Source organism: Triticum urartu, chromosome 3, assembly GCF_003073215.2.
Source record: "Triticum urartu cultivar G1812 chromosome 3, Tu2.1, whole genome shotgun sequence".
In the NCBI taxonomy this organism is placed as follows: Eukaryota; Viridiplantae; Streptophyta; class Magnoliopsida; order Poales; family Poaceae; genus Triticum; species Triticum urartu.
This window is the reverse complement of record NC_053024.1, coordinates 11,543,547-11,555,116: the sequence shown is the minus strand read 5'-3', so window position 1 is coordinate 11,555,116 and position 11,570 is coordinate 11,543,547. Positions and strand designations below refer to the sequence as shown.

Genomic DNA, 11,570 nt, shown 5'->3' with positions numbered 1-11,570 from the left:
AAATTACTTGTCGCAGGTATGGATGTATCTAGATGCATTTTAGTTCTAGATACATCCATTTCTGCAACGAGTAATTTGAAACGGAGGGAGTACATTACTCTTCTCATTCCAACTACTCTCATCGCAATTACAAAATGGTATAACTTAATATAATTTAACATAGGTAAGCCTGACACCCACTACCTAGATGAATTTAGTCGGCACTTTGTGTGGGGAAACACAGTTAAAGCTCGACAACCATAATGGTCGTAGGCTGCGAAAGCTCCTCCACAACACCACCACACCTAATCAGTACTATATATGTGTGCCACATGATGGAAACATTTGCTACCGACTGCAAAAGGACGGTAATCCTTTGCAATTACTTTGTTCTATTTCATACAATGACATCGTATAAAATGATATACTAACTAACCATTTTCTAAGGGCTCCCTTTTCCCTCACATGGATGCTGACCATGGTGAACTGCCAGTCACTATTAGAGATGGAACTATCGCTGCACACCCCGCTTTATCAAGGGTGTTGACAAAAGGGCCACCATCACTAGAGGCTGGACCAACTTCTTCCATCAGGCGCACATGGAGGAAGGTCAAGCATATGCTTTCGCCTTCAAATACACTTTCAAAGGACTCTCTGATCGTCTATTCAATATAATTAAGTTGCAAGAGCCCTTTATTATATAACTTCGCATTAGTATACATGCCTACCAAGACTTCTATGTTTATCATGCTTTTGAATCTTATGTAATCACCTAAGACCATCCTGTGCGTTTAACTGTCGGTCATTTGCAGCTTAGACTGTTGTCTGGTGCGCTTCTGAACCAATATATGCTTTTGCCTTTAAGTGCACGTCCAAGGGCCTATGCATAATTGTTTATCAGTATCACTTACTTGTTGCATGCAGTATCATGAGCTATGCTTTGTCAGCAGCAATACTTTTAAAAAAATCTTCCTTTGTCTACTGCATATTCTCTGCTCATTGCAAATATGCAAGCTCTACTTTTTAAAATTCTTAGTGTAAAGATGCCTTATCAAGAATATTTGCTCAAATAAGTCCAGATGTATGTCAACTGAAAAGGCTCTTATATATGTTTCAATTTGTATCTATATATTTCAATGCACACTCCTCCAATACCTGGCTTGCGCTCGGCCTTTGCGCCATGGGCGCAACGGGTCATCTAGTGATAGCTAAAGCAAGAGAGAAAATTTAGACTTTTTCTAGAAACACCGGTAATTTTATTCATAACAACGATCATTATAGGTACACTTCTTTGGATCCAACATGCAATAAATTACAAAATATTTTTCTAAAGTAATTTTCACAACTACAAATTACAATAGAAGTTCCTGGAGACATATTTTCTGACGTATCAATCTTTGTAAAATGTGGTACCGCCAAGACTCTAGTAAAGAAATTGAATTGGACTAGAGCAGCAGTATTGCAACTCATTCTCCTAGACAAACTTGATTACAAATAAAGAGTTTTCGAAAGCGCTTGAGTCACCCATCCAAAAAGATCATAAGGCAGAAGCCTTGAGCGATGAACTATTTGGACTGGGAATGATTCCCTAGATGTTTAGGTCAATGAATCCGAAATCCCATGAGTCACCCATCCTAAAAGTCCAGAATCCATGAGCGATGAACTACTTGGGCCAGGAATGATTCCCTAGATGTTGAGGCCATCGAACCACATAATCTTACCATAATGCGAGGAGGGATTCTAGCTCCCTAGAAAATCAAACCAACATAGCACAACACGGCAACATAATCTCATCAGATATGAATAATCGACTCTGCGAGAACAAAGACCTCTCTGTCTCCAGGGCACAGCCACAAAAGACTTGGAGTAATTTTATTTGCAGAAAGAGTACGATGACTACTAGAGAAGAATATATATAAAGAAAAACCCTGAAGATCACCCACCTCTAAGCGTCAAGATCACATCTCGAGATGAGGGGACTCCACATTCGTGCTGTTAAAGGTACAAATATATTTGTAATTTATTGACTAGTATATGGAGAGTAAAATTGAGAGGTAGAACATGCCACTTTGATTTTCGTGATCTAGCGCGAATGTGTATATCCCTGAAAAAAAAAGGCTGTGAGTAACAATAATGGGAAGCCGTCTACCCCAGTTCTTCGACCCACCTCAATCAGAAAAAAATAAAAAGAAAAAAAAAACCTCCGAGACCTCCCACGCGAGCTCACCGCGGCCTCCTCGACCTCAACTGGTCGCTCCCCGCCGGCGCCGCCGACTCCCGCATCCCGGCCTTCTCCGATCCGGAACGCCCGCCCTAGCCCCGGCAACCACCTTCCTCTCATCAGGCAGCAGAGCGCCAAGTGCTGGCTCCCCTCCTCCACCCCGACGCCCCCGCCTCCGCCGTGTAAGGTCATCACGGACTGGAGCGATTCTGACGCCGTCTTCGTTCGTGCCCGTCTTCGCCGCCAAGATGGAGCTCCGATGCCGCTGGGGCGCCACCAGATGCAACATTTCGCAGGAAGGAGGGCCACGGCGGCTGCCGCCGGTTAGCGAGAGGTCGTCGCTCGCGTCACCACACCGCCCACCCGGCGTGGCGCCGGTCCGGCGGCCGCGACCACATCTTCGTGTACGACGCCCTCCTCGTCGAATGCTTCCTCGATACCCTTCACCTCCGCGAATTTGTATGCCCAGCCCTTCCCATCCCGTCTACTTCCCAAACACGCGCACCATCTGTTCGACGGCATGCCCATACGGATTATTTGCTTCTCTTTTCCTCTGCCGGTGCAGAGTGCTATGATGAAATACTAGACCGATTGTGACGAGACGGGGATAGCCAAGCTCGGCAGCAAGCTCACCAGTCTTTCCCCACTACGCCCTCTTGCTCTCTCGTCCAAGGTCAGATTGATTAACAAGTTTCCGGGATTTTAAGATGATTAGTACTACTTGAGAACGATAGTTGATTGTTCAGATCGAATTTCCAATCAGTTTTCCCTTCCAAGTGAAATGAAATATGCAGCAAAATTAGATGGTGTGTGTGACATGCATCAGGTGCCCTTGCGATCGCTGTGGCCAACCCCACTGACCTTGTCAAACTCAGGCCTCAGTCCGAGGGGAAGCTGGCACCTGGTTTGCCACACCGTTGCACGGACAATGCATGCTTATGTGAAGATTGTTAGGCAGGTCAGTTTCTTCCGCTCTGCACGTTAACTGTGGATTGCTGCATTTCCCAAATAGCTTGCTTCAGATATGTTTGTATCATCTTTAGGAAGGGGTTGCTGCTTTGTGCGGACTGACGTTGGTCTGAATGTTGGACATGAGGCCATCATAAACGCTTCTGAGTTGTTCAGTTATGATCAAGTGAAGCAGGTGTGCTTGTTGTCATGATTTCCTATAATTGGTTGCTTATTCTCTCTTGCTGTCATGATCTCCTATATTTGATTGCTTATCCTCTTGCTGTTTTTTTGCTTATCCTCTTGCTGTTGTGAACTGAATTGTCTATCCTACAGTCATTATCAAACTTCCTGGGTTCAAAGACGACGTCGTCACTCATATCTTCGCTGGTTTGGGTGCTCAATTCTTTGCTGTTCATGTTGGTTCTCCGGTCGACGTGGTGAGATGTCCTCCTCGCTCAGTGGCCAATTATCCATACTCTATCTAGTCTAAAGTATTATTTCGTATACAATCAACTCGAACTAATTATGGTGAGCAATGCTTTTTTGGTGTATTTATCTACTAGATATTCCCTCCTTCGCATAATATAAGATCTTATTACATCCTATTTGTGAAAATTGGATGTGATAAGATCTTATATTATGCGACGGACGGAGTAGTACTCGTGCTCTTCTTCGCCGCAGAGTGCGCATTTTGTGGGAAGGAGGGCAGGTGGCTACTGCCGTCAGTGAGAGGCGAAGTCTGGCAATTGATTTGCTGCGTTATGGGTTTCAAGGTGTTGACTCAACCCCTACCCAAGGGTGCCTCTTATTACTTTGTACCCCCTTTTATAGTTGAAGTTGCTTTTGGTTCATTTCTGTCCTAAAAGGTAACACACCTCTTAGGTTTGCTAGCTCACATCTGTTGTCTCTTTTCCTTTTTCGCCGTTCTGGACTTGACTACACGACCGCCGTGGATCCTCCTCTCCCACTACCTCCTCGTAATGCCCTCCTGTCGGTGCAGACCGCCGACCCTGGCTGCCACGAGTTGAGGGTCTACGTCACTGACCTCCCCCACGCGCCCACCACGGCCTCGTCGACCTTGATTGGTTGCTTCTTGCCGCCGAGTTCCGCATCCGGCCTCCTCTGACCGGGGCCACCTTCCCTAACCCGGCAACGTCCTCATCAGGCCGTAGTAGTACAACACTACCTTTGATGCAGTGTAGTTGGGAAGGCAGCTGCTCATTTTGATGCTTTTGCATGCTCGTTATTGAATGGTTATTGATCAACCTACTGTGTTGTCGATCAAGTTCTTTATTTTGAGTATAGTGTTCTTTATCTACATGACATTCAGTTTTTGCTTGTAGTTCACGGGGTTAATGTTTCTTGTTGTACAGGACTAATGTTCTTGTGCGGGGGATTTGGTTTTTTGAATGTACAGTTACTTAGAGGGTGCATTTAAAGGATGAGAAGGCACGTGTTGATGAACTTTGAAAGATGGTCTCAATTTCCCATGCGGGACTCTATGGGAATACATGGTTAGTGCTCAACTGTAGTATCTATCTGCAAGATACTATTTTGTGCTGGCTTGTATTTTTTAGGCATGACAGAATCTAGATGTTGATGACAAAAGCAGACTCGATTATTCATCTCTATCTGCAAGATACTATTCCCACCTCTATTTTGTTGCTCTTGCTCCTAAGAAAGTAATGCTGTGTTGTAGAAAGTGAGTTTCATGCTCGATTATTTTACTCTTATGTACCAACATAAAGACATGGCTGCTTGCATGAACTGCCAGAATAACAAACAAGTGGTGCATTTTGCTACCAGTTTAATAAAACAGTATGCGTGTGATGGATCTTTTCAACTTTGTTTGCTATTCAATTAGGTGCAGATTTTGTGAGATAATCTCGTCCTAACATGTCTCTGATTTTGGTTTTGTTTTTTTCCTGTGGGTTTCAGGAAAGGAGGGCAGGTTCGTAGGGGGTTAACAAGCAAGGTGATGCTATTGTGTCTATTATGTGTAGTTTGTTTCACTGTTTTTTCTCAATATTTGTTTATTTGTAGAGAAATTAGTCAAAGACAAGCTTCAGTGAAGACTGATCTAGAACTGGTAGTACATTTCTGAACATTGTGCAATTTTGGTGATATGTGGGCACTTGACTGAATGTATTGCTTTTGAAATTTATCCAAACATCGTGTCATTGTGCCACTACCTGGTTCCTCATAGAATGTATGTCTGTTTGGGTTGTGCAAATTGCTAGTAGTGGAAGAGCTGTCTTCCGGTTGAACAATGCCAACATTGCATAGTTTTATGTTTTTAGGGCTTTCTCAGTTTCATATGACCTGGAGTTGTCTGATGTCTCTAAATATGTTGATCGCATGAGTTAATAAATTTTACGGATTATACCTAACATATGTGCAGCTTAAATGAAGTAATATAGAATTCGATTCCCCTGCTTGAGAGGTGGTATACTAATCAAACGAGGGTTCAAGGCATCAATTTTTATCATGATTATTTTTCTAACTATGAGGTAATTAGTAGCGTAGCTGTACCAGAACTGGCCCGTAATGTTTCTACTTTCTGCACAAGTGACAATAAGGTTTCTCTTGAAAAGCTAGTACATAAGGCAATCATATATTGGATTTCGGACATAAGCAGTGAATACAGCTGGGAATATAGAGGTGGAACTGACTTGACACTATTTCTTTAGCTGAGGTAGGAACTATGAAGCATGCAACTTGGACAAGAAACAAAAACTTAGTGACGTCTGGTTGCATGTTCTAAAGATGCTCAGTTTCAGCTCTTTGGTGGCCTTGGTTTTAGTGACGTGGCTATCTCTGAGGTCAGGATCTCTGCTTGTGTTGCCATCTTTCTTTCCTCTTCTCATTGATTCATTATGCAATCTTATTATTGTCTATTCTTATATTTTGTTTAAACAAGGTCTCACCTTCGGTGCCCATCCCTCCAACGTCTCCATCTGTGGTGAAACCCCCAGAACCTAGGTATATCCCAAGTACACACTCTGGTTATGTCGCACCATCTCCAGAGACCAACCTAATTGAGCTCATATTTGTGTAGCGACAAGGTGTTTTTTGTTGCTATGTGATATATCTGTGTGATCCACGTGTTTGCTTCTGTTGTTGTGCCATGAGCTGCAAGTGCTCTTCGCAAGACAATGTGACCTACATACCCTGCTCTTCTGGTTCTATCGATGCGTGTTATCCATATGACCTTAGCTATTGTCCTGTAAATTTTGTTACCCCTCATCAAGACTGTATCATGCGTGTGCTTCTTTTGTTGAACATGCGTTCCCCACTTCCATGTTTGGTCTATGAACTAGTTTGCTGTCATTTGGCTGCTTTTCCTGTTCTTCAGTTTAGTATGATGGTGATTCTATCGAATGTTGCTTTTAGTGTGCCATGACTGTAGACGAGGGTATCATGGCCGAGAAGCTTGCAGGACTCAGCAGCCCTCTACAAGATTTGGGGTAAGCAAAGAATAAATATTGCCTCCTATCTTGTCTACAGATTTGGTTTAGCCAGATCACTTCATCTCAAGAAAACAATAGTAGTAGCAAGATCAACTGTACACCATGCAATTAAGATGCAAGTAGCAGATTGAATTCTGAAACACCTAAACAAATGGTGATGATAACCATCTTAATTTGTAGCTTTACACCAAAGAGTGTTTTCTACCTAATGATTCAGTTAAACCTCATTTCTTTTTGCAGTAACTACTATATATGGGGTATATAAACAGGTCATCTGGAAGTGCATGCTTAACCTGCTCTCTAACCTCTAGGTCATCTCCGTCTATTATTGCTAACTGGATTGAGCTGGATCCAAAAGCAGATCTTGCACGTTCTTAAAGCATGACCATGCTTGGCAATATATAGATGATAAATATACACAAAATATGTTGATAGATAAATATTGTATTAATGCATCACAATGATAAATATACACCCAGCCTTTATATATGTTGATAGATAAATGACGTAGTCCACAATGATACCTCTCTTGCTGAACTCCTTTTTAATCGAGAAAATAAAGCAAAAAGGAGTATGTAATTGTTGTAGAACAAAAATGTGACTGATTACAAGACCACCACCATCACCAAAAATCCTATATCCACGGACCCCTCTTTTGAACTAACCTGCCCCCCATGTGCAGCAAAGCTCCCACCATCAAACACTCCTCTGTCTAGTGAGTGGTGCTGAGAGCACATGGCAACTTGATTTGCAGCTACTGGAACTCTTCACACCCCACGGCGCCGATCTCGGTGAAGGCTGCCACGAGGCTTGGCATCATGTTTGTGAGTGCAAGCCTTAACCCAGCCGAGCACGGTCGCTTCCTAGTCGCTTCAATGGCATGGGCATCGTCGACAACATTTCCCTGAAGCCATACATTGCATGTCCTAAGCACAAATTTTCCCCGACGGCGGAAGTGTTCCTTGACGAATTCCTCAAATCCCCGAGGTGGCCGACGTAAAAGGTGCTGCATGGTCCGGAGGGTTAGTAGGTAAGCATTCTCATTGTAGGGCAGCGCATTGCGGCGGCCCTCCGGTTTGCCGACCAGTGTCTCATAGCCGGCCTCGTTGTAGTATGGTTGGTCATTGAGGACGAGGCCCTGGATGGAGACAACGACTTGGAGGAGGCTTGATGTTGCTGACGACCAAACCTCAGTGCCCTCGCCACCGAATGTGTTCAGCAGGCTGAGACACACTGTACCAGACTCGTAGAGGTTGGGATTGAGGCGTAGGCCAAAGGAGTGGTAGTACACTTGCGGTGGGGCATCCGGGTACGACGGAGGTAGCTGCATATCAAAGAAGAAGAGGCCGTGATGATATGGCGTCCCGCTTGCGCCCACCATCACCACCCGAAGCAGATCCATGCGGTCCTCAAACGCTCGCACGTAGATGGTTTCTGCACATTAAATGGTTGGCTATTCATTTGTAACCATGCACATGGACCGTGTATTTTCAGGTGCATTCACATACCTGGTAAGTCGTTCTCCATAATTTTCCATTCCTTTTGCACTGTTTTGGCCCAACTCTTCCCACAACTAGCGCCCTGCATTTCCTTTGAAAGAAAAGAGTATAGATTAAAGTTCTACATTTAGTAAAATTTGTTTAATAATGACTTGTAATATGTTGTGTGGTCATTTACTTATTTTAAGTTATGGAGTTTAGTTTTGCATTAAAAAATGAATGCCATAAGATCGATTCCACCGTTAGACAAACCATATTGTGCATGTAAACATCCCTTACTCTAACCTTAATTACCTCCGTTCTTCATCATTTTCTAACATATATAATTACCTGGTCCGTAGTGTCAAGGTAGTGGTGATCCAGAGGGCTCATCTGCAGTACATTGAAATGTGGAAAGCATGACGATTCATCGCAGCAACAGGTAGCATATGCAGCCTTCGTCCCCCCAGCAAAACCGTGACAAGTCAAATCTACAGCAGCATCGTTGATCCCCATTGCAGCAGCACCACCGATACTATCATCATTTGCGGGCGCGGGTAACTCTGAGCTTGGTGACAACGACGAGGGCCGCCAGTTCATCAGGTATCCTTTACCTCGAGCTACCACGTCACTGGTGAATTGGAGCAAAGACCGGAATGGAAAACCTAAAAGGCTTGTCCTTGACATTGCCGGGCTAACGCTTTCGACATCATTATCTAGATTCTGAAGATCAATTTCCTAAAATAAGATAACACATATAACCACATCAATTGAGGTGTATCCATCCATATAATCATTTATCATAGTATATAGTACTTTGGTGCCTACCAGGAGAAACCAAAATAGTCCCCACCTCATTATTTGTCGAAGTGGACAATGTTTAGAAAGATAGATAAATACCATGTTGGCAGCAACCGGTTCTTCGGGTGCATCATCGATGCCATCGTCCTCTACCCAGTCGCCCATTTCAAGCCATAGCTCCATGTAGTGCTTGTCCTTGACGGCAACGATCTCATGGGGCGATACCTGCAGCACGCCCAAACAAATCAACAAAGTTGAGTCTGTAGATCTAAGAAAGGTACTAGAAACTATCCACGTACCGTTGACATGCTACCATCACCCCACTTGACTTGGATGTGCCCATTAGGAAGTTCAACTACCCGCCCAACCCATGAAAGATCGGCAGGAACGGCATTTTTCTTCTTGTTTCCCGATAACAAGGGTGCACTTTCAGCGTCATTTGTTGATCCCGATGGTAGGATACGAATGACAATATCACCATAGTAAGCAGAGTGGTTAGAGTCCAATTTTAAGTCGTAAGCACTGATGGTTTGGTCGCATTCGACCTCCCTAGCCTCATCTGGGTGCCCTGACGTCTTGAACCATGATACACAAACCGTCTGGTCCTTGTATTGCAGGCTCTTGACGATGCCCACACGCTCTGTTGGTCCAGTTCCAGACGCAACAATGTCATTGTTGACACTAGTAGTTATCACATCATCATGGTCACCAGTACTATCAACGGCAGCACTAATAGGGAGAATGTTGGCGACAACATGTTGTCCCGGGAAGAACTCTTGCTCATTCCAGATCCCAAAGGGGACGACAGTCGCTGAACGTCTGCCATGTTGCCGTGTGCCGTCCTGCCACAACACATCGACGGTGGTGCAGGTGTCGGCGACGACCATAGGAAACTCCACCTCCACATGTCTCATGACTTGTGGTCGTTGCGCCCGTCTATGGCCCTCAAAGACGACCTTCCTTAGCTGCTTCCGATAAAACCTCTCATCCTTCTGCTTGGTGGGTGGTCCCACATGAGAGGTTGATGCTTCACACACCTCTTGGTTGTCTTGTGAGCACGCATTGTATTCCTCTTCCTCGTCCTCGTCCTCGTCCTCCTCCACCACCTCATCATCATCATCACCGTGTTGATCAGGAGCACAAGCTGCATCCTCTTTGGTGGAACTTGTTTCTAGAAAAAAACAACGGTCAGCAAGCCCCCAGCAGCAATTGTACGAGGCGCAGAAGAACGTAAGATCATCTGGGTTCTGGTAGGCTGGAGGAGCGGATGCCTCTACTAGCCCCTTGTCGGTGCCACAATGTCTGGATGCAACCCAGTAGACAAGGACGCCGGACGTCTCCACCTTCATAATGGTGCCTACTTGTCGGTAGGGATGCCAGTAGCCATTAAGCCAGCGAGCATCCTTGAAGAGTGAACAAGCGCCTGTCAAGGTGACATGCTGCCCCTGGTGGAATTGACTATTCATCTGGTGGCGATGCAAGGTCGCCATGGTGCCGATTTCACGCACTCTGGCCAGGTTCGTGGACTCCGCATCGGTGATCCTGCAGATGGCTCCGTCATCAAACAACACATCGACGTCGATCGACACCTCGACGACACGGCCGAGCCACGGCCCGGACACGACAAAGTCGCCAAGGTTGAGACTCCTGACGCGCCGCAGGCTAGACGGGGACACCCCCCTGATGACCTTGGTCGGCACGCCGTTGTTGTCGAGCTTGGCCAGGTTGAGCACGGTGTTGACACCGGTGACAACGCCGATCTGGCCGCCCATGTCAGATGCCGACCCGACCACCTGTCCGGGGTACAGGTGGCTCCTGTCGACCACCTTGATGTCACCGACATTCTTGTACACAACACTGTCATCGATGCGCAAGAGCTTGAACGTGTCGACTGGGAGATAGATGTTGTCCACCTCGCCGTCCGCGAGAACGAGGCCACGGTCGATGAGCATGCGGCCCGATTTCACGAGGTCGAGCAAGTAAAGATTGGGAGATGCCGCCGCGGGGACGACCATCGTAACCGACTTTTCCGGCGAGAGTACGTGCCGATTGCTTTCCGGCCAGAACCTGGTGTCGACTGATCTCGCCGGCCGGAGGCTTGCTAGATCTCGTCCGGCTGGAAACGCACGGTCGTGCGGTATATGTTATGCCACGTACGGATTGGATTAGAATTCCTATAATACTACACGGACAAAAGTACCACGGCCTGCTTAATTAATTCCAACAGATAGATCGCACACTACGGCTCCTGAGTTCCAGCCTTATACGGATGAGATTTTTGTTCCTTATACAAAAGCAGCACATTCTTTTTTCTTTTTAAAAAAGGACAGATCATAGGCGTCTCGGAAGCGTTTGTCTCCTCGTCCCCCGATCAAAAATTCCCACCGCCTCATGCATCGTGCAGCGCCGTCCCATGGCAATGTAGATGGAGAGAAGGAAGTACACTCTTTCCGGAGATGCAGAACCCATCTTAATAGTTTCTTCCCTAGACCTTAGGCGGTCAAAGCAAACTCTCATTCCAGACTTTACCGGTGACCTTATGAATTCGCCTTCCCTCTGCCTTCCGCTCCGGTGAGCGGTGGTGGGGAGGAGAATCCCAATGCCTCTGTTCCGATTAGTATTTTATAGATTACGGTTGTTTAGTCCTTGTCAGTTATAGATGAACAAATT

At 45.6% G+C, this 11,570-nt stretch overlaps 1 protein-coding gene and 1 long non-coding RNA gene across 2 annotated transcripts; one reads left to right on the top strand and one right to left on the bottom strand.

The window, feature by feature from the left end:
- Window positions 1–2,167: 2,167 nt before the first annotated feature.
- On the top strand, window positions 2,168–3,720 carry LOC125547633. Its single transcript, XR_007300716.1, has 4 exons — window positions 2,168–2,659; window positions 2,766–3,158; window positions 3,244–3,344; window positions 3,485–3,720. It is a non-coding gene; the product is annotated as an uncharacterized LOC125547633 (long non-coding RNA).
- A 3,439-nt stretch (window positions 3,721–7,159) lies between these two features.
- Window positions 7,160–10,915, bottom strand: LOC125547632 (probable ubiquitin-conjugating enzyme E2 23). The gene is made up of 5 exons (XM_048711449.1): window positions 9,938–10,915; window positions 9,200–9,892; window positions 9,000–9,125; window positions 8,451–8,837; window positions 7,160–7,945 (listed from the first exon to the last, which is right to left on the bottom strand). Exons 1-5 carry the CDS (start codon window positions 10,913–10,915, stop codon window positions 7,376–7,378), a joined length of 2,754 nt encoding a protein of 917 aa, XP_048567406.1. The 3' UTR covers window positions 7,160–7,375.
- Between the last annotated feature and the right edge of the window lie 655 nt (window positions 10,916–11,570).

Bases quoted from the DNA above. Each gene is read 5' to 3' on its own strand.
- LOC125547632 (XM_048711449.1), bottom strand. From the start codon at position 10,915: ATGGTCGTCCCCGCGGCGGCATCTCCCAATCTTTACTTGCTCGACCTC. The intron at 9,893-9,937 runs GTGTGTGAAGCA...CCCACCAAGCAG, and splicing joins GCTCACAAGACAACCAAGAG to AAGGATGAGAGGTTTTATCG. The intron at 9,126-9,199 runs GTACGTGGATAG...GGCGTGCTGCAG, and splicing joins GTGATGGTAGCATGTCAACG to GTATCGCCCCATGAGATCGT.